Source organism: Bison bison, unplaced genomic scaffold, assembly GCF_000754665.1.
Source record: "Bison bison bison isolate TAMUID 2011002044 unplaced genomic scaffold, Bison_UMD1.0 scf7180017864260, whole genome shotgun sequence".
NCBI classification, from domain to species: Eukaryota; Metazoa; Chordata; class Mammalia; order Artiodactyla; family Bovidae; genus Bison; species Bison bison.
Window position 1 is genome coordinate 523,104 of NW_011494832.1, and position 22,027 is coordinate 545,130.

At 39.0% G+C, this 22,027-nt stretch overlaps 1 protein-coding gene across 1 annotated transcript in view; it reads left to right on the top strand.

Annotated features, from left to right (window-relative positions):
* The window catches only part of FBXL13 (F-box and leucine-rich repeat protein 13), a 203,763-nt gene that overhangs the window by 176,377 nt on the left and 5,359 nt on the right, over window positions 1-22,027 (top strand). Inside the window, exons 17-18 of the mRNA XM_010848085.1 lie at window positions 12,057-12,191; window positions 17,392-17,555. Of these exons, the coding sequence (XP_010846387.1) occupies window positions 12,057-12,191; window positions 17,392-17,555 (299 nt within the window). The remainder of the gene's footprint in view (window positions 1-12,056; window positions 12,192-17,391; window positions 17,556-22,027) is intronic.

Genomic DNA, 22,027 nt, shown 5'->3' on the forward strand with positions numbered 1-22,027 from the left:
TCTTGTTATAGCCCACCACACCTTTGCTCTGTAGGAATGCAACTTTATCTAATGCTTTTGGAGGGTGGCTCCTGACCAATCACCTTTAGAGAAAAATAAGTTTTCTGAAGAAAAGGTCTTAAAATGTTAACAGGCCTCCGGGCCAGAAGATGATGCAAATCACCTAAGCTTTTGCATATGATAAGTTTGCAGGAAGAAAGCCTGGCTTGCTGCCTGACTCTACCCCTTCCCCCATTATCCTCTATGCATAACTTAAGGTATAAAAACTACTTTGGAAAAAAAAGTGCGGGCCTTGTTCACTGAAACTTGGTATCCCCATGTCGTTCTTTCTCTTACCTTCTGGCTGAATTATTCAGCCTCTTTTCTCCACTGAATTTCTTCACTGAGCTATCCTTATTTCAGCCTCTTTTCTTCACTGAATTTTCCTACTGAGCTATCCTCATTCTATTACTCTTTATATCCTTAATTAACATTTAATTAAGCAATTGTTTCCTGATCTTCGCCTATGCCGTCTCTCCTTCGAATACCCTGGATCAGCCGGGGCTGGTCCCCGGCAAAATACAATCTTTGATATGATCATATAGTTTTTCTTCTTTAGACTATTGATGTGATGAATTACATTAGTTTACTTTTGAATTTTGAACCAGCCTTGCATATGTCCAGAGCATTATTTCAAAATGGTTACTAAATACTTTATTCCTCCCCTTAAGTCTCTGCTGTCAGAACTTAGAGGCCCTCTTAGAGGCCCTCCTAGAGGTAAAGCTCACGAAAGTCTGTAGGCCCACTTAAGGTTGGCCCACCAGGAATTTTTCTCTCAGGCTACTCCATTCTCGGTTTCCAGCAATTAGTCAATTACCCTTTCAGTGTGCCTACTTGTACTGGCTCCAGCCACAAGTTTCCCCACTCCTGCTGCTCCTGCTGCCGCTGCTAAGTCACTTCAGTCGTGTCTGACTCCATGCAACCCCATAGATGGCAGCCCACCAGGCTCCTCTGTCCCTGGGATTCTCCAGGCAAGAACACTGGAGTGGGTTGCCATTTCCTTCTCCAGTCCATGAAAGTGAAAAGTGAGGGTGAAATCACTCAGTTGTGTCCAACTCTTTGCGACTAGTAAGCCTTAATTCTCTGTATTTGCCTGACTCTCCAATTTTGACAGTGGTGGTTTGTTTTATGACCTCAATTATCTGACAGATCTAAGGAGAGCTGCTGATTTTCAGTTTGCTCAGCTTTTTTCTTGTTTTGAGGATGGGACTGATAAGTTCCAGACTTCCATGACAGACTGGAAACTGGAAGTCTGGAACATGAGTTTTGGATCCCTGGATGTTGGCTGAATCAGTGGCATCCAAAAAGGGATGACCAATGTACAGTGGGCTCTGAATCAGATCTTGAGGCCCAGCAATGAAGTAAGGAACTGAAAGTCGCTGGAGCCAAGAGCAGAGACCCATAGGTAAGTTGGGCAGGTAGGTGGTCACTGTCAAGCATGGCACCTGTGGCTGTTGTGAGCTCTCTGCAGTGTGTCTGGCTGTGCTTATATAGATGGGGCCTGTGGCTGCCCCAAAGTTCAAGTATTTTCTTTGGTCATGTTCTTCCAGAAAGATCTTCAGTTTCCTTAGTACAACACTAGAATTTTATTTGCAATTACAAAATTGGAGAAAACTTTAGATGATTAAGTTCAACTTGAATGAAGAATTCCACGCCCTCATGTAAAGACAATAATCTGTCTAATTCAGATTAACTGATTTTATGAAAATGGGACAGTTTGCTCAGTGACTGAACTGAAAACATTTGGACTGGACTTTCTATGTAGTGGACACTGAGATAATCTGTTTTTGAAAAGAGAAATCATTCTAAAATCTTTAAAGAATATTGAGTCTGGGTCTAGTAGAATAAAGAGACTTAGAAAAATCCAATACCACTTAGTCATTGTAACATTAATTTAGCATCTGCTACATGCCAGACACTGTTCTAAGTATTTCCCATTCAGTAATTAGCTACTTTATGAGGTAGGTAATACTTTTGATTCCACTTTACAGATAAGGAGACTGAAGTTCAGAGAGGTTATGAATCTTACCCCAAATAATGAAACAAGCAAGCATGTGAGCTAGGGTATAACATGTCTTATTCCAGAGTGACAATTCTTGCCATTATGCTGTGATAAACGAAGCCACAGAAGGATTCAGTTGAGATACTTAATCCAGCATGGGAATGACAATGAGAGCCTATCTGTTGGAAAATCACTTTAATAAGCAATATAGAAGATGGATTGAAGATCAGAGGGGAGAAAGAACTGCTATCACTATTAAAGGTAGAAATATGTTGAGAGGTTTTTGTTATAGTCCAGGGGAGAGAAGATGGCAGCCTGAACAGCAACAGAAGAGAATGAATGGGAGACTATCTGGATAGCAAATCCACAGAATGGTCATGGTTTGGATGGGACAGGGTCAAGCTATGGTTAAGGATGATGGCCATGCTTCTGGATTGAAGATTGGGGGGCAAGAGAAGGGGGAGACAGAGGATAAGATGGTTGGATGGCATCATCGACTCAACAGACAGGAATTTAAGCAAACTCCCAGAGACAGTGAAGGACAGGGAAGCCTGGCACGCTGCAGTCCATGAGTTCACAAAAAGTCAGACACGACTGAGCAACTGAACAGTAACAACAACAACCACGATTCTGATTTGGCTGCCTGGGAAGTTTGTGGTACCCTCATTTTCAAGCTGTTTTCCATAGCCAAGTCAGGTGTCCAGGGCTATGAACTACCAAGTCTGATTCAGCATTTTTGGCATTTACCGCTGCACTTTATTTTCTTGGGAGTGATTTTGTCTGTGCATCCTCTCAGCTCTCGTCATCCCTTTACTCTGAAGACAGTCTTAAGCATCCGCTCTCCCACTCTTTACCCACAGACTCATGGTGGCTAAGGGAGCTCTGCTGGAGTTTGTTTCTGTTTTTACTCTATGTATAGGTAATGTGAGGTGTTCTCTGTGTCCTAGTAATGATGAATGTATGGGTCCTATGGAATTTTATTTGTCCTCTCAATAGATTTTATGGCTTTGGGAACAGGGGAAGATTCAGATGTAGGTAACTGTCGTTGTTCTTCAAATCCAGTCATGGCCTCCTCTTTATTTATTATTATTTTTTAATGAAAAAAATTAAAAAAAATTTTTTTATTATCTCTAACAGAGAAGGCTGCTGCTGCTGCTGCTGCTAAGTTGCTTCAGTCGTGTCCGACTCCGTGCGACCCCAGAGATGGCAGCCCACCAGGCTTCCCCATCCCTGGGATTCTCCAGGCAAGAACACTGGAGTGGGTTGCCATTTCCTTCTCCAATGCATGAAAGTGAAAAGTGAAAGTGAAGTCACTCAGTCGTGTCCGACTCTAGCAACCCCATGGACTGCAGCCCAACAGGCTCCTCCGTCCATGGGATTTTCCAGGCAAAAGTACTGGAGTGGGATGCCATTGCCTTCTCCAACATAGAAGGCTATCTACCTTTTAAAACCCTCTAATCAGAATGCAGTGGGTAGGACTTATAACCATATAAGAGAGATAAGAGGCATGTGGTAGTGATTCAGCTTCATCTACTCTCTGTTGTCTTTTCTGTCTAGCTTGTTGTTTATATTCTTCACAAGCTGGTTTACTGGTATCTTGCAAATGGCACTGCTGATGAATTTTAAGAGCCCAGATAAAGTCTAGGTTACTGTCATATTCTCTGATGATCACAAAGGTATCTGATAACTTTTGGTTTTGGGTAAAAGCAGCAGTGGAGGTGCTAGAACCTCCACATCCCTCATTGTTCTCTTAGGGACTCTTCTTTTTTGAGATCCTTAATTTTGCCCTAACTGCTTGGACACTTGAGATAATAAGTTCCATTTCCCCTTTAATCTTCAGTGTGTTTTGACCTCTTTTATCCTGACTTACAAACTTTTGATTTTACTTTTTATTTGACCTTTAGTAACAGATTTACCTTGACTTGCAAACAGAAAGGGGAGAAGAGAGGAAAGATCAAGGAATAAGGGACAGGGGAAGTGTGGCCATATGGGGCAAATTATAAGCTATTTCATAGCTGGGAGAACAGCAAAGCAAGATCCATGGCTGTTCATCTGGCTTTCAGCTTGACCCAGGAATGTTTAGTAAGTTGAATGGTTCTATAGATATGGGTCTGCTCCAGGCTGAGTCCAACTGAAGACTGAGGATTCAGGGTTTTCAGTCCTGTACCCTGGACTCCCTGCGCTAGAGAACTGAAACCCTTACAACTAGCATGGAGCATCTACATGGCTACTCAGGTTGGAAAGGCCTCGTTCCCCAACAGTCCTATCTGCGTCTTCCTCCTTAATAATCGCCTACAGCCAGCCTGTTCTGCAAGTGTAAGAAAAACTGGATTCTTGTTTTGCCCTAGCACTCATCCTGGATTCATTCTTGACCTAAAAACAAGAACTGAATGACTCTCCAGTGACTCTTTTCTGATCTTAAACTCCTACTTTGAATTACTAAACTTTCTGAATAGTTATAAAATGTTGTTTATACCAGACTCTCATCACTCACTCTCATCAGTTCATAGACCTCACCCTCTAGTACTAAACCAAAATCAGTTTTAGTGGGCTTTGACACAGAATAACTTACAGTGCCAAAGATGGATTAGATGTGTTGGCTCCACATGGCAACAATGTTTAAAAAAAAACATTGATTTCTATTTGGTTTCCAAGATTAAACCATTTAAGAATTATCAAACCATGGGATTTCAATAACTCCACCTCTTCCCCAGGGATACAGTTATGTTTATTGATTGTAAGGGAAGCAACAAACAGAAGATCCATTTCCTAAACGGCCACAATTCTTGGCCTCTGGTGCAGTAGAAGCTATGAAATCTCCTGCATGTGGGAAGATGGGGCATCCAGACGTCTGGACACTTTATCTCTTGGCTATACCACTCAGGAAAATTCTTTATCTTATCCACTAATATAGGTTATTATTAGGAAGTAACTGACTAAACAGTCTATGATGAAGATATCAGAAGATCTCAGGTTCAGAATTATTTCACATGGTCTCAGAAGAAGGAACTAAGGAATCCCTCTAGTAGAATTAAGAACTGGGTATCTGAAACCTTATGGAAAAAGCACCTCCCACAGAACCTGGAATAAGTATGAGCTTTGTTACAGAAATTGATGCTTCATGGCTACCCATGCCAAGAACAGTCTATTTATAATAGAACAAAATACTCTTTAGAGAACTAAGGACCTGAAATCAACTGAGTCACAAACTCCTACCAAGATACCTAGGCTTTATTCTCTTTTCAAAGGCTATGAGCAAAAGAAATAAGCTCAGAATTCTCCACTGCTCCTTATGCTAGTGTGTTTCCAATTGTTGAGGCAATTCAATAGAATTGAAAATTTGCCAGCACTTCAGAGGATGTGGGATTTGAAAGCCTGTCATTTTCCCACAGTCTCTACTGTTCAAGGCATAATGGAGTCTTGGGTACCATGTTTTCATGTCTGATAAACAGCGGAAACTGAGAACACCCCGCACAAGTACTGGCTTCTTGCCTACTCCCACTGGAGAGAACCATTCTCCAACAACTGAAATGCTGATAGATTCATTAAATGAATGCACACATCTGTTATTTTCATGTTGAACATCCACAGAAAAGAGCTATGAGAGAATATGTTATAGGAAGATAATCCTTTGGAGGCCTCTCTCAATTTAAGCTGTCCCTGGAACATTAGTTTATCCTATGTAATCTAAAACTTGCCCAAAGTCAGATTATCTGAAGGCAAAAATAAAAGGGCAGGAAAAATAAATGTCAGAATCTCACTTTCCTACAGTAGTATGAGTTTATGCTTCTTAAGCCTAAGTGGCTAATGTGCTTTTGATCTCTCTTTTATGCAGCATGCCTAGGCTCATTGCACCTCACCTGACATGAACTGAGCACCTGAGGCATGTCTGATAGAAGCTGTGGTTTTTCTATGTCATGACTTCTAATAATCCTCTTTGTTAACTTCCAGTTAAATTGTGTGCATGATATTTCTTCATCTCAAACCCTCCAGCACGTTGAAGGTGGTAAGGTGGTATTCTCATGTCTTAATTGGCAGGCAGGATTGTTCTACAGCCTCTCTGGTTCCACTGCTGACAGACAAAAAGTCAGCATTTACACAGGGTATTACGTCTGCAAAGGGATCCTGGAGTACACATTTTCTCTCTACCTTCCAGTAAACCTGAGAGATAGACAGTTGTTTTCATTCTCCTCTTAAAGATGAGGAAATTTGAAGTTAAGTAACTTGCCCAAGGTCACAGACACAACTTCAAATTCCTGGCCCTTTGTTTTTCTTCTAGACCAGGAACCTCCCTTGATTACATCATCTTATTCCATTATGCACCAAAATTGGAGATCAAAGCATCAATAACAGTTGATGAACTCATTATTCAATAGAGATTCTTAAATGGAAGAGGTCACAGGATGACACTGTGACTTTGTCCTTAAAGTTCTGAGTTGCCGTTTTTTTGGGAAAGAAGGAGAAAAAATAAGAAGTCGAGGGCTGACTGTGCAAATAGAAACCCATCAATTCTTTAAAGCTGATTATTATAGCTTAAGTAATTTCTCTGCCCAAAGATCTTAATAGACATTTATCCAAAGAATAAATACAGATGACACATGAAAAGATGCTCAACATCACTAATAATTAGAGAAATGCAAATCAACCCTGCAATGAGGTACAATCTCACAGCTGTCAGAATGGTCATCACTAAAAAAAGTCTACAAATAACAAATGCTGGGGAGGGTATGGAGAAAGAGAAACCCTTCTACACTGCTGGTGGGAATGTAAATTGGTACAACTACTATGGAGACCATTATGGAGGTCACTTAGAAAACTAAAAAAAAAAGAACTACCATAATGTCTAGCAATCCCACTTCTGGGCATATACACAGATAAAATTATTAATTTTTAAATTAATGTATCTTTTTTAAGATACATGTACCCTATGTTCATAGCAGCACTATTCACAATAGCCAAGACATGGAAACAAAGTAAATGTCCACTGACAGATGAATAAAGATGTGGCACACATATACAATGGAATACTGTTCAGCCATAAAAAGAACGAAATAATGCCATTTGTAGAAACATGGAGAGATTTTCATACTAAGTGAAGTCAGAAAGAGAAAGACAAATACCATATGATATCACTTATATGTGGAATCTAAAATATGACACAAATGAAATTATCTATGAAACAGAAACAGAATCACAGATATACAGAACACACTTGTGGTTGCCAAAGGGGAGGGAGCTGGGAGAAGGAAGGACTGGGAGTTTGGGATTAGCAGATGTAACTAATATACATAGGATGGAAAAACAACAAGGTCCTACTGTGCAGCACAGGAAACTATAGCTGATCTCCTGGGATAAACCATAATGAGAAAGAATACAAAAAATATTGCATATATGGTATAACTGAGTTATGGCAGAAATTAGCACGATACAACACTTCAACCAACCACACTTCAATTTTAAAAATATTATTAATAATCATTTAAAGCAAAAAAAAAAAGGCAATTTCCTCACCCTTTTGCTCTCATGGGGTTGCTGGAGTGTCAGGTAACTTGGCCACTTGATATCCTTTTCTTATTTTTTAAAAATGGAAAAAAATATTGGTTATATTTCAAGCCACAAAAAAATACCTAACTGACCTTTGGGTAGTCCAAACTTAGCTCATTTTTTTTGAAGATGAAAATCTAGGATTTTCTTTCAACAGTCCTAATTTCAAATTATAATTCAGAGATACTTTGTTTTGACCTTCCTGATCTTCCTTCCAATATGCATTTTCTTCCACTCACTCAACCTGTTTATAATTTTCTTATATTTGACATCTTTTTATGTACTTGTCACATTTGATACTTTAAAAGTAATTCCCTTGTTTTTACCCATACCTAGAGTCTGTAGAGCCAGTATGTCATTAAAGCTTACTGACAACCAAAGGCATACCATTGAGTAGGTTTCTCTAGAGAAAGCATTTACTCTGGCAAGTGAACAAGATGATCTATTTTGGTGTGACAAGAAAATATTAGAACTTCTATTATGATTTAGTTTTATCTCATATATTTTATTTTTACATACTTTATAATATATATTTGAATATCTATATAATTTACAAGTACATTTAATTTACATTTTTTGAAAGTATATGCTCAAAATATTTTTATTATGGTGTGATGATTTTAAAAATTTTGAAATCATACCCATAGAGAATCAGTAGGTACAAATAATATTACTAGCTATTACTTACTAACTGCTATGTTCCAGGCATTGTTCAATTCTTTTATTCATCTTAATTCACTTAATCCCCCTAACAACTCTATGAAGTAGGTGCCATAATAACTATACCATTTTATTCCCATGCTGCAAGTGAGATCATTCAGACATTGAAAAGTTGGATAATTTATCTAGAGAGACAGAGCTTCTAAGTGGCAGGATTTTAAATTAGGCTAGTGGACTCCAAACTCTGTCCTCTTAACTACTCTTGTTCACTAGCAGTTACTGAACAGAGTGCCAGGTAGGACTGGGCTTAGTGGAATCTACGGGAGCTCATTCTCCTCACTCCTTTGATGAGAGACATTTTCCATTCTCTTTGGAAACTCTCATCTTGAACTTCATCTGTATACCAGATGTTGGCCACAAGATAATTTAGACATGGTCTCTGCCCTCAAGAAGCTACAGTCAATGCAGAAGATAAGACAGTTGTATAAATAGCTATAATATAAGTGGAAAGTGAGAAGGACAAAAAATTAAAGCTACAGAAATTTTGGAGAGTCATTACTTCCAGAGTGAGGAATTGGGAAAAACTTCATGGAATAAAGTACATTTGAGCTGTGGCTTATTCCCTCAAATCACTATATAACTGATAAGAAATTTCACAGTGAAAGTATCTTTGGAAATATTTGTTTTGGGTCTTGGCCTTGCCCTTTCTCCCTTTCACAGTCCTCTCCGTATTTAAAAACAGTAGGCTCCTCTAAAAGTGGTATAATCCTGTAACGCTGAGCCCAAGCTAAGCCTAGTTTCCCTGGCAGGGAGCACGTGAATGCAGGGGAGGCATCTTATCAGTGGGGTGATAGGGATGGTAGTGGACACTTAGGCACTGATAGTTTGGTTTTGGTGCCAGGGCCCAGATTTCACAGCTCGGTGTGCTCAGGCAACCACCACTCCTACCTGTTCTGAGGCCTAATGGGGACAAAGCATTATAAGAGACTATAGCTTTGAATTCAGTTTATAACTTAGAATTGAGGAAGTTGTATTTCAACTAGCCCCAAATAGCCTTCATTATAGAAAATGGTTCATGATAGCAAAAGAATTCTCCATAATTATCAGTAGAAAACTGTATCCTACTCCCACACAGAACTCTGTAGCAGGATTAATTAGAAATTAATAAGGCAAATAAATAGTCAAGAGATGGTTTTATGAGTATGCACCATGAGGTGAGCTTTTTTAAGACTGCGAGCTGACATCTTTTGAGGTAGTTTAAATTAGGATTTTGACAGAAGCACATTATTGTCACATTCGGTAAATATTAGTGAGATTCAGTCTCTTCCACATATCCAATTTAGGAATGCAGTCATTAAGCCCCCACACAGTGATTCAATTCATGAAATACAGAGAAGAAATTATTTAACTAAGAGATTTGGAAGTTGTCTTAAAGACTGCTGAGAAAGTCAAAGTGTTAGTCACTCAGTTGTGTCTGACTCTGCGACCCCATGGAATAGCCCACAAGGCTCCTCTCTCCATGGAATTCTCCAGGCAAGAATACTGAAATGGGTAGCCATTTCCTTCTCAAGACTGCTAACCCATGGCAAAACTGGTTGATACATGGGATGAAAGTCAATCCCATGACTTGATAATTTTTGTACTTTCTCTCCATTTTCATTATAAAAGATTTTTACTTTGAATAAGCTCAGAGTAGCATTTTCCAAGATAAGAAAATCAACAGTATTAATATATGTGTGATCCTGAAGCATTGTAGCCAGAAGAGCATAAATAATCTTATGGGTAAGGGGGGTATGGAATTTCATGAGTGATTATGCTGAAAAACATGCCTGTAGGCTTAAGTACTTAATACAACTTACAATCTCTAAAGGAAAATATGGATTGTAAGAGAGGGAAAGTTCTGACTTATTTCTTGGATCTGCACTGATTTATGCCAAACATAAAGCCCTGGACTCATCTTTGTGCCTCAGATTTTCCCTGAATGAGAATGCTACCATGAATGCATCATAGGCCTTATTAATCATTTTTATAAGTTCTTCTGTAATTTAAAAATTCTGAGAAAGTTTAACTTCAAAGAATATCAAAGCTTTTAAAAAGGCTTAAAGCAGAACTGATTCAAGCAGTCCAAGACACTAACAGATGCTTCTGAAGAGTCTGCAGACATGCAGAGACTTGAATTTCCCTTTGAAGCTTGTTTCATCTTTTAATAAGTTTTTCTTATAGTTCAACTATTCCTTCTTGCTTTATATTTTCTCTGGTTTCTTGAACTCTATCCACTCTCTAAATAGAAAACCATGTTATCCTACCCCTTGCAACATAAGAATTCCTGTATTATTAAAACACAAGTCTTTAAATCCTTGAAGATACTCACAGATTGAGCAAGCAGCTAGTATTTATTGAGAACTTACTGTAGTCTAAATATGATGCTTATGAAAGGGGTATAAGAAGCAAGCAGAGTTCCAGACAGTACCTCTGAGAGACTTATTGCACTCTAAATGAAAAACTTATTGAATGTGAGCTGAGTTTTAAGACCAATTCCAATCCTTTAAAGCTAGATTTCCCTAGTTGTGCCCTCTATGCTTGATTAGCTCCAATAACAGGGACCTCAATATCTCCTTACAAGCTGCCCCTTCCAATATCTGACATCACTTAGTTGCTAGAGAAAACAAACCTCCATATAAACTGAGCTACAAAACAGGAATGAGTCAAGTACTGTAAGTGCTGAATCAGCTGAAAAAGACAAGTTTTGTATGAGGTCAGAGGAGAGGAATCACTGATGGTTACTGTGGTCAGAAAAAGATGATGACTTAGGGCAAAATAACCAGTATCTTTCGGTTTTCTCCAAAGTACAACACAAATGTGCATCTTTATTATTACTGGTATCATATGCAAATTCCAGTAATAATTAATATTTATTGACTGCTTGTTGTTCAGTTGCTAAGTCGTGTCTGAATCTTTGCGACACCATGGACTGCAGCAGGCCAGGCTTCCCTGTCCTTCACTGTCTCCCAGAATTTGCTTAAACTCATGTCCATTGAGTCAGTGATGCCATTCAACATCTCATCCTCTGTCTCCTCCTCCCCTCAATCTTTCCTAAGAACTAATCAATATGTTAAACTGCCCCTCAAATGACACTGTATGTAAATTTTAATATAGGCTTTTTTTCTTTTTACTGAAAGTAGGAATGAAAATTAAGAACAACCAAGATAAAGGGAAGAACTTTTAATGATTTCCAGACCTTTTCTAGCCCTAGAAATTTTAGATGAACATTTTGGCATTCCAGAACAATGCTGGAGGGTAGATATTATTTTCCCTAACTTGAAGAAACTGAGGCTCAGAAAAATTGAGTGACTTGCTAAGGTTTCAAGGCTAATAAAGTGGTAGAATGAAATTAAAACTCAAGTCTGTCTGATTCCAAAAACTGTGCTTTTTCCATTATATTTTAGCGTCAACCCCAGAGTGTTTGCCATCTAATTCTTATCTCCAGATTTCTTTTCTTCTACCCACTGAGCTGAATATAACTCTAAGTACTAACCATATGGGTAAAATTCCGTTAGTGATAGAAAACCAAATTATGTTAGCAGGAATTTGAATATTACTGAACTGTTAAGTGATGTCTGAGTATCTTTTGTTATAAGGAGATTTTGGACTTAATGGCTTCTTTGTTTGCAACAAAATGTAACACATCTACATCTCAAGAGCTGAAATGCATACTAAATAAACTTCCGTGGGGTAAGACGGCATAAAATTTGAATAAAGACTAAGAAAAATAAAAAAAAAAGAAAACCACTAACTTTGGAATTTCTTGCAGGTATTCTGCAAAGGCTCACTGACCTTGGAACATCTGGATGTCTCTTATTGCCCCCAACTATCAGATATAATTATTAAAGCATTGGCCATTTATTGTATTAATCTCACATCTCTCAGTGTTGCTGGCTGTCCAAAGGTATGTGCAGGAGTTAGAGCTCAGACATGTCAGATTGAAGTACTGCCAAAGAACACAGGCAGGGTAGCAATTAGGTGTTGGACTCATAATAGAACTTTTCTTTGCCATATCTGAGGTATTCATCAAGAGTTCTCCTTCCCCAAACTGTAAGTAGCTTTATGATTTCATTTGTGTAAAAGTAGTACTTGGAAAAAGTTAAAGACAATTCTCATACAAATATAAAAATGTGTCAAATATTTATTTAATTCACTAATGAGAGAACCAGCAAAATGATAATGTCAGTTCATTCAGCATTTGATCAAACTGAGCATTTACAGGAACTGAAGAAAGAATGTTGGAACATGATTGTTAGGTTAAATCCAAAATTGGTTAAAGTCCTATAAGGTAACAAATCAATAACCTTGGAGCTATAGTTTCTACCAGAAATAATCTGCATCTCTCTTAGACAAAAATACAACAGGTAGAATTTGAGCCCTAATCGATAATAAATAGTATGTCCAAAAAGCGGCATAATTCCTTGTATAATTTCTCAGTTGGACCTGTTAAAATAATGTTCCAGTAAACGTGAAAGGGTAGGCAACCGTCTTTTGTCTTATTTTTCAAGTGTTTGACAATTTTTCTTGACGTCTGTTTTTGAAAGGAATATATACTCATTACAAAATCTTTGTACTGCATATATTAAAAGTATGAAAGTAAAAATTCAAAGTCATACCACCATCCAGGACGTAGAATTCTTTTCTATGTACAGAGATTATAGTTAAAGAAGGTTTGTCTTGCTTTTTAAAGAATAGAATCATACTTTCTAAAATGCACTGTAACCTACTTTCTTTTCTCTTAATATACTACAGATAATATCACCAGGTCAAGAAATAGAGGTCTCTGGTTCTGGATTAATTTGGCATATTAAATATACCCTGATAATTTTGTTCCCTCTTGAAACGCTACCAAAACTGCAGAAGAAGGATAAGGGCCCACAATGATAGGGAAAACAGTAGGAGACAAAAGCAACAAAATTTTGGAAACCTGAAAATAGATGAATTAATTTAGCATACCAGAGACAACTTTGAATCCTAAACCAATAGTAGAGAAAGCTGGGGAAAGAATGGATTTACACCATAACCTTCAACTTGGCAATACTGTATACTTCTGTAACTGGGTTAAGAGGATGGCTAAAGTAAGGAAGACTGGGTTAAAAGTTCTTGAGAAGTAGTTACATCAATAGATCTCCTTCCCTATTCTATGCTTTCAGGCAACTACCCCTCGTCATCCTCACCAGATTTGAGATATATTTCCTAGAGCCAGATTTCTCAACCGTGGCATTACTGACATTTGGACAAGATCATTCTTTACAGTGGGGGATTGTTTTGTGCACTGTGGGATGTTTAACTACATCCTTGCTCTCTATCCAGTACATGTCAGTAGCACCTAGCCCCTGCCCCCCATACCTCCAGTCATGACAATAATAAATGTCTCCAGATATTGTTGAATGTTCTCTGATGGAGGAGGGGAGTAAAATCTCTCTACTATCCACTCTACAGATAATAAAACAGAAGGTGGCCAGGCTGGAAGACATCATGTAAAACTGAGAGCTTGGATACAAAAGTAAAAATGGGAATTAAGTGACTAAATGCTTAATGCAGAGATACTCAGCACTTTTCCAACACAGCATCCAGAATTTGGCTGCCAGATCTTTCCCTCCAGGCAGGAGTCTGGAATTCTTTTTTCTGGGGACTCTGACTAGTCCAAGATGAAAACTGAAAAATACTGACATTTGTGGATTTTCCAACAAATAACTCATTTAGCCCACTGAAGCTGAAAGAAGAGAAGGCCCATATTATGCACTCAGACCTTCCATTCAGCTTTTGTTGTTGTTTTTGTTTAGTCGCTAAGTCATGTCCAACTCTTTTATGACACCATTATTTGTAGCCCACCAGGCTCCTCTATTCATGGTATTTCCCAGGCAAAAACACTGGAGTGGGTTGCCATTTCCTTTTCCAGGGGATCTTCCTGACCCAGCGATCAAACCTGCATCTTCTGCATTGCAGGTGGATTCTTTACTGCTGAGCCTCTAGGGAAGTCCAATCAGTTTTTAGCTTTTCACTATTAATCACCAGCAGACAGTCAAGGACATGAGGCCACACTTAGGAGAAAAGCCTCTAAAGGAGAAGATAAAGACCAAACCAAATTAACAGAAAAACCTCAGAGGAAGTAAACTACCCAAAGGGAAGAAAACTAAAATATCTCTTAAAAAATCCTCAGAAATTGTGAAGTTACTAACAATTTTGTCCTCTTCTGTTGCACACATTAAAGTATCGCCTGAACTTTCAAGACTCCTTGCATTCTAACTGGTCTAAAAATTCAGCTTCTCAGTTGTTCAGTCTGGGTAGTGAGTAGGTTAAGAGAGTGATGCTAGAACCTCCTGATTTCTCTATCATTAACCATCCCACAATAAGGAGGAGGCAGTGGTGGGAAAGCTATGGTCAATCATGACAAAATTGATCTAGAAAATTTACAATAAAATTCTTCTTTGTTCAACAGCCTTTAGAACTAGGGAAACCAGATGTCTTTCTGGTCAGCATCATCTGGTTCTAGAAGTAAGCTGGGGCAAGGTATCAGGACAGCAGTGACCACGAACCCTCTGCAGCTTGGGCAGTCACAGCTCGTGGGGTCCTTGCTTTCACTGCACACGGACACACAGACACATGGGTAACACATGGCTCACTGGGAACTGCCCTGGCTCTAAAGAAAGCACAGATGTTGACTGGGTTTTTAAGAGGCTCCACTAATAAGGGAGGGAAATAGGAGAATGAGAAAAGGAAAGACTCTAAAGAGAACAAGAACTGCGGCAGAGGATTTGTGTTTGTTTGTTTTGTTTTTGTAAGGAAAAACCGACAGAGTTCCTTCAACAAAATGTGCAGTGGACGTTGTCTTACAGCCTAGAAACTAAGGAGGATAACACAAATAACATTTTATAAAATGCATCACTCTACACTGAAGATCTAGACTGAGAAAAAGGAAGGAGAGTAGATTATTTCAGAGTCTCAATGTAAAGGAAAAGCATTGAGCTTTACCATCTATGCAGGTGAAATGAATATTCTGATTCAGAAGATGTAATGACCATAATATGAACACTCCCCACAGCCTCAGAAATCATAAGGCTGTGGTCCTGTCTAATATATTTCAGTTCCATTGTTTCTGATGAGCCATAATACACTTCAGTGTCTGGCTTATCATTCTAGGCTACATTTCCCAAAAGTCCATGAGTTAATCTTGAATGGGCATCTTATACACCTCCTGGAAGGTCCCTATAACCAGCTCACCTCCAAGGTTAGTGAGTAGTACTATGACCTCATCCTACCCAGCACTAATATGGGAATAACATAATCTCTGCTCAGTAGGACTGAGATCAAGACCTTGTATCTGGGAGTTAAGAATGTGGCCAGTCACCTCGACCTCCAGTTTCCAGCTCCCATAAGTTCCAAAAACATCACCTCAGTCACTGAACACTTGGGATTCTGATCTACAGGAAATGTTGGGCTCCTTTTCAGTTCCTCCAGTAACAAAAAAACCTAGTACTCTGAGCTCTACCTCTCTGGTATTTTTCCATCATCTCATTGTCTTTCCTTTTCCTACAATTCATTAGGGGCAGGCTAACTCCTGCTCCCAATGATATCAGATCCTCAGAGACCCATAGAGTGTGGCAGGAATGTCTGAAGGCATTTATGTGAGAATCAGTTGCAATGTTAAACCTTGGTCCTGAGCATGTTCTGGAAACAGGGCATACTTAGACAATGACATCTATCTTTCCAAACATAAAAAGTATACATTTCAAATTAAAGGGGGTCTCTGCATAATTCTCTCAATTTTATGTAAAAAACAAGAGCTTAGCCTCATGGCATGTTTTTTTAGAATGTTCAAACATTTAAAGTAAATTAAATCCAGTTGGAAAAAAATTCCTTTGGGGAGAGTAATCTAGTTGATTCTGCAACAAGTCTCAGTTCAGCTATAAATTCAAACACTAGACCTTGAGTAAGTGAAGTAATCTAAGAAGTGGAGTTGAATTACTTCTACAGAACATCTGTGCAAACCCTCAAGATGTTGGAACCCTTAGCAGAAATTCTCAGTGTGAGATTCATGTAGTCTCTGTGGCTTCTGCTCTTCTTTCCTCTGCTGCCTACAAACATCTCTCTCACCTACTAGTCCCTTTCCAGAACCAATTATTCCATATACAAACCATCAGAGATGTCCAGATCCCTTCTTATAGCAAGTTGATTCTGTTTGTAGGTTAATATATATTATATATATATATATTCATGTAATACATATATTACAGTTTTGTAACATGTGGTGTTATTAAACTTATGCTTCTCAAATTGATGATGCCTTAGAGTGGATTTCAAATTTAAAGCCAAATGCTGTTACAGCAGAATTTCGTAAGTTGCTCATACTGGTGTGACAAATATTACTAGAAAATTTTGATGATGTTTCCCATCCTAAATAGGTAACTCTAAAATAAAAATAACAGCAAGATCACAAATTCTTATAGTGCCACTTGAAAGAGACCTTTTACTGTTCTGGAAACAGACTAAGTCACTGACCTGAGTTATAGGCTCATCACATGGTAAGAGAATATGCAAGGGTTCTGACTATATTTGTTATAGACTGAGTATTTATGTCATTCCAAAATTCACATGTTGAAACCCTCATCCCTGGCGTGAAAGTATTAGGAGGTAAGGCGCTGGGGAGGTAACTAGGTTTAGATTGAAGTCACGAGGGTCGCACCCCCATGATGGAATTAGTGTCCTTGAAGAATAGAAAGAAACTAGAGCTCCCTTTGGGCTTACCTGGTGGTTCAGATGATAAAGAATCTGTCTGCAATGCAGGAGACCCAGGTTTAACCCCTGGGTTGGGAAAATCCCCTGGAAAAGGAAATGGCAACCCACTCCAGTATTCCACCATGTACAGTTACAGCAAGAAGGGAGCCATCTACAAATCAGGAGGAGGACCCTTACCAGACACTGAACCTGTGGGCAACTTGATCTTGGACTTAGCTTCTAGAACTCTGAGAAATAAATATATGCTAGTTAAACCAACTAGTCTGTAGTATTTTGTTAAAACAGCCCAAACTGACCAAAATACTATTCTTCCTTGGGATGCAGCTGGTCGAAATAATCAGTAGTTACTTTGGCTCTATGTCCAGATTACTGACTCAGCAATGGAGATGTTATCAGCAAAATGCCATTACCTGCACATTTTGGATGTTTCTGGTTGTATCCTGCTTACTGACCAAATGCTTGAGAACCTTGAAATGGGCTGCCGACAACTCCGGATCCTAAAGATGCAGTACTGCAGACTTATTTCCAAGTAAGTATGTACCTGAATATGAAAAGTTTTGTGAACTACTTCTTGAGAAAACAGATTATGTCACCACAGCATTCACAATACAATCCATAGTGGCTTTCAGAGTTAGGAAGTTTTTATTTTTCACCTAACTGAAGCCAATATATTGAGCTCACCTCTAAAATGGTCTTTGTGGTTTTATACTCCTTTTCCAGTAGTCCTTCTACTCTTAGTGCTTCCCTTTCCTTGACTGTGCAGATGCCCAAAACCCTAACTCTGCTCCTCAAGGAATAATCACTAGCTCTTCCTCTACTTCCTTCTCAAAATAATACCATTCAGCTAATCTCTCCTGTGGGTTAAGAAAATCATCAGACATAGTAATAGCGGTGTTAGTCACTGAGTTGTGTCTGACTCTTTGTGATCCCACAGACTGTAGCCCGCCAGGCTCCTCTGTCCATGGGAATTCTCCAGGAAAGAATACTACTGGAGTGGGTTGCCATTCCCTTCTCTAGAGGATCTTCCCAAATTGAAGCCGGGTCTCCTGCATTGCAGCCAGATTCTTTACCGTTTGAGGTAGCTCACAATTAAGTACAAATGACTAACAGTTATGAGTCCCATCTCCCCCAAAGCTATTTGTTATATATTTGTTATTTTACTAAGATCTAGCGCTAAGAGTCAGACACGACTGAGAGACTTCATTTTCACTTTTCACTTTCATGCATGGGAGAAGGAAATGGAGACCCACTCCAGTGTTCTTGCCTGGAGAATCCCAGGGACGGGGGAGCCTGGTGGGCTGCTGTCTATGGGGTCGCACAGAGTCGGACACGACTGAAGTGACTTAGCAGCAGAGCTCAGAGTCAGGTATTCTGATAACTGCTACAGGCCAAATGCCTATTTCCTCAATTTACAAAATGTTTCCAATGAAATAACAGCTGGGTAAACAAGAAATCTATAAAGGTATAAATCTATCAGGTGTTATCCTATGATTTTAGATAGAAAGCCATTTTTTGCTTTGTTGTTAATTTTTTTTTTTTTTCTATTGACTGGAAATAAAAACGTGGAAGTATTTTAAATGACCTGATGAAGTAACCCGTGGAGTGTTCACATGAGAATTCTTGACCAGTTCCTGAAGGTCAGGTTCTTTTCTGAAAGTTGGAAAAATGAATACTAAGAATTAATATTATCAAGGTACAAAGTACATAATGTGTTCTAAGTATGTAGATTTCACAGAGGAACTTTCTTAGTTAAACAGCCCTGGCAAGAGCTGAACCCATGAGATCTGGTCACTTGATAACTGAGGAAGAAAATGATTTTTGATCTAATGATATGTGTGCTAAAATGAAATGAAAAAACAAAAACAAAGCTATTACTTATAGAATAAGCACTTCCACTGGGCCTAGACTTGCCAGGGGAGAAGGCAGCCAACTGAAAATGGATCAGAAAAAAGGAGACAGGTTGTTGAAAATTGTTGAAGAAGAATAGAGACTCAACCTTTCTTGATAGGTCTGGTGATGACTGACATCAATATTATTAACTCAGAGTATTACACCATGAAATAAGGTCCTAGGAATTTCTGTTGACCTTGTGATATCATAAAACAGCCAAGATATCACCTGTGGGTAAGATGATAGTCAATGGATAATGTATTACACAAAAGAGTTTAGTTTTTAGTCTTTTGATTATATTTTGCCAATCATTATTTTGGGGAGGTAATATTATTAAACTTCTGAAATGTAGGATGTGAAGTAGAATGAATGGAAGACTTAGCTAGGGTCCCTGTGAAACTAAACATGGTTACCCACTCCTCGTGCAAGGTCCATAGATTGAAAAAAAAATAAAAAATGCAAGGAAAATAAACAAGTAAGATTTTACTACTAGCTGGGGTTGCCCGCCAACCCCCCCCCCCAACCAATGCAAAACTCTAGTTAACTAGCTGAATCCATAGAAAATTCCTTTACCCAATCCAGGACCGTTAAAGGCCTGCTTTGTTTTCTACCACCAGGCCTGGCTGTCCCTATCAGCCAGGAGCAGACAGAGACTTGGCCCTCATGCTTAAAGGGGAGCCGGCTTGTCTGCCCATCTTATTGTCTAAAGAGGCCAAACCATTTCAGTTTCCCTTGTAGCTCCACTCCTGCTAAGATCCAGTAAGAAAGCGGTCTAGAATTTTCTGATTCTATCCTTGTCTAGCAATGGAGAGGGTTGTCCCACAGCATGGTGGCTAGGCTAGTAAGGCTCCAGGAGCATCTGTCTTGACATCCAGCTTCCATGAGAGGATGCTACTTGTCAGTCAAGGAGGTCCCAAGATACTTGGGTTTCAAAATTTTGATTAGAGCAGTGGTAAGGTCTGGCCTCATTTTGCTGTTTGGGCTCAGATCTAAAGACTAGAGCATTTTCTTCTTCACTTAGACCCATGGGATCCTTGGGTGGAGTTGGAAATGCTGCAGAGTATGTGAACCCTTGAAGACACAAGTTCATGATGGTATCTAAAAAAAGCAGTTGTTTGCTCTTGCTCCCTCAACAGTGAGAGCTTTGTTTCATCTGGGTGAAATGAAACATCTGGAAATTAGGATGGAGGAGATTTTTCTTGGGAAGAGGTTTCATGACTTTGAATCACAAAGCAAAATATTCTCACACATCTGACTCCATTTGAACATAAAAACGTATGAAATCATATAAAACCTAGTTATAGCCCTCAGAAGAAATTGTCCTATATACAAATTCCTCCATACTCAATGGAATCTGAAAATATTTCACCAGCTTTACAAATCAAAGAGGTCTGTCTATTCAGCCTACCCTTTCTGAATCAGGGAAGTAGTAAACTTTTGGTCAATGAGCAAATTATCTAAAGCTCTTTTGCAGGAGAGCTTCCAGCATGAGATATTCTGTCATTCTACAACCTCAGAGCCTGAAGGGATCCCAGGAAATGATTCCAGAGGTCTCATGTGGAGACATAATAAGTGAATGAAAGTCGCTCAGTCGTGTCTGACTCTTTGCAACCTTGTGGACTGTAGCCCACAAGGAGTGGGTTGCCATTCCATTCTCTAGGGGATTTCCTGATCCAGGGATCGAACCCAGGTCTCCTGAATTACAGGCAGATTCATTACTGTCTGAGCCACCAAGGAAGCCCATTAGAGACATAATTCTCCTTTAATTCAAGGAGAAATTCTTAATAACTGAGATAAATATGACAAGAAAATCTAGCTGTCTACATTTGAAGCAGTTGTATCCACCAAGTCTTTCAACTTATAGACCTCTGTGAGGAAAGCAAGATAGGCAAAGGAAAAAATGAAAAGCATAATGGGAAAGCCAGAGAAAGACCCAAACGATGGTCTCCAACAATCCAGGAGGGTCTGAGCCACAAAGAAGCAGAAGAGCCGTTAAGTCTGTAACTGGCAAAGAGCAAAAGGATCCTTCTGACATTACTGGGGTCTGGAATCCAAAATTTTAAACATTAGAGAGATGAGCAGAGAAAATCTAGATGGTTGTCAGAGCTTTGAACAGCAGTACTGAGATTCTTTGAAGACCTTATTTAGCAGTTGTTGGCAGCATAAATTACTACCTAAACACTCTAAGAGATCTGCATTGTTAGAAAATCTTAATAAAACTCAGAGTTCTCCTCTCCAGCTCATGGGAATGTCTTTGTGGAAAGGCCTTTGTAATCTGGACCTACTGAATTTTATTACTAATATGAACAAATAATATTACTTAACTATTATTATTTGCCATGTACTGTGCTAAATCCTATTTTATTATCTAATACTCACAAATACTCTATTACCATAAAAATGAATAAGGAAACTATCTTAAACAGGTTAAATAACATGCCTAAAGTCATACAAATAAAAGAGCCATACTTTGTACCTAGGTCTTATCATTGCTATGCTATTCTTTTGTCTTTAGATTAGTGATTTTCAAGCTTTCCTAAAGCCCTAAGATTCAAGAGATTTGATCAGTAAGGGAAGATAAGTACTCTCTGCCTACTTTACTGGCTGATGCATAAATACAAGGCTGATTATAAGCAGTCTTTGATGTAGGCTCCAAATTCTCCTTTCTTTTAGCTTACTCAATTAACTAGAAGGAAATTTGAGGGCAGTTCCCTGATAGCTCAGCTGGTAAAGAATCCGCCTGCAATGTAGGAGACCTGGGTTCAATCCCTGGGTTAGGAAGATCCCCTGGAGAAGGGAAAGGCTACCCACTCCAGTATTCTGGCCTGGAGAATTCCATGGACTGTATAGTCTATGGGGTCGCAAAGAGTCGGACACAACTGAGCGACTTTCACTTCATTCAATGTTTATATAGGGATAACCTTTAATCAGAGACTACTTTGTCAACAAATGTCCATCTAGTTAAGGCTATGGTTTTTCCAGTTGTCATGTATGGATGTGAGAGTTGGACTATAAAGAAAGCTGAGTGCCAAAGAATTGATGCTTTTGAACTGTGATGTTGGAGAAGACTCTTGAGAGTCCCTTGGACTGCAAGGAGATCCAATCAGTCCA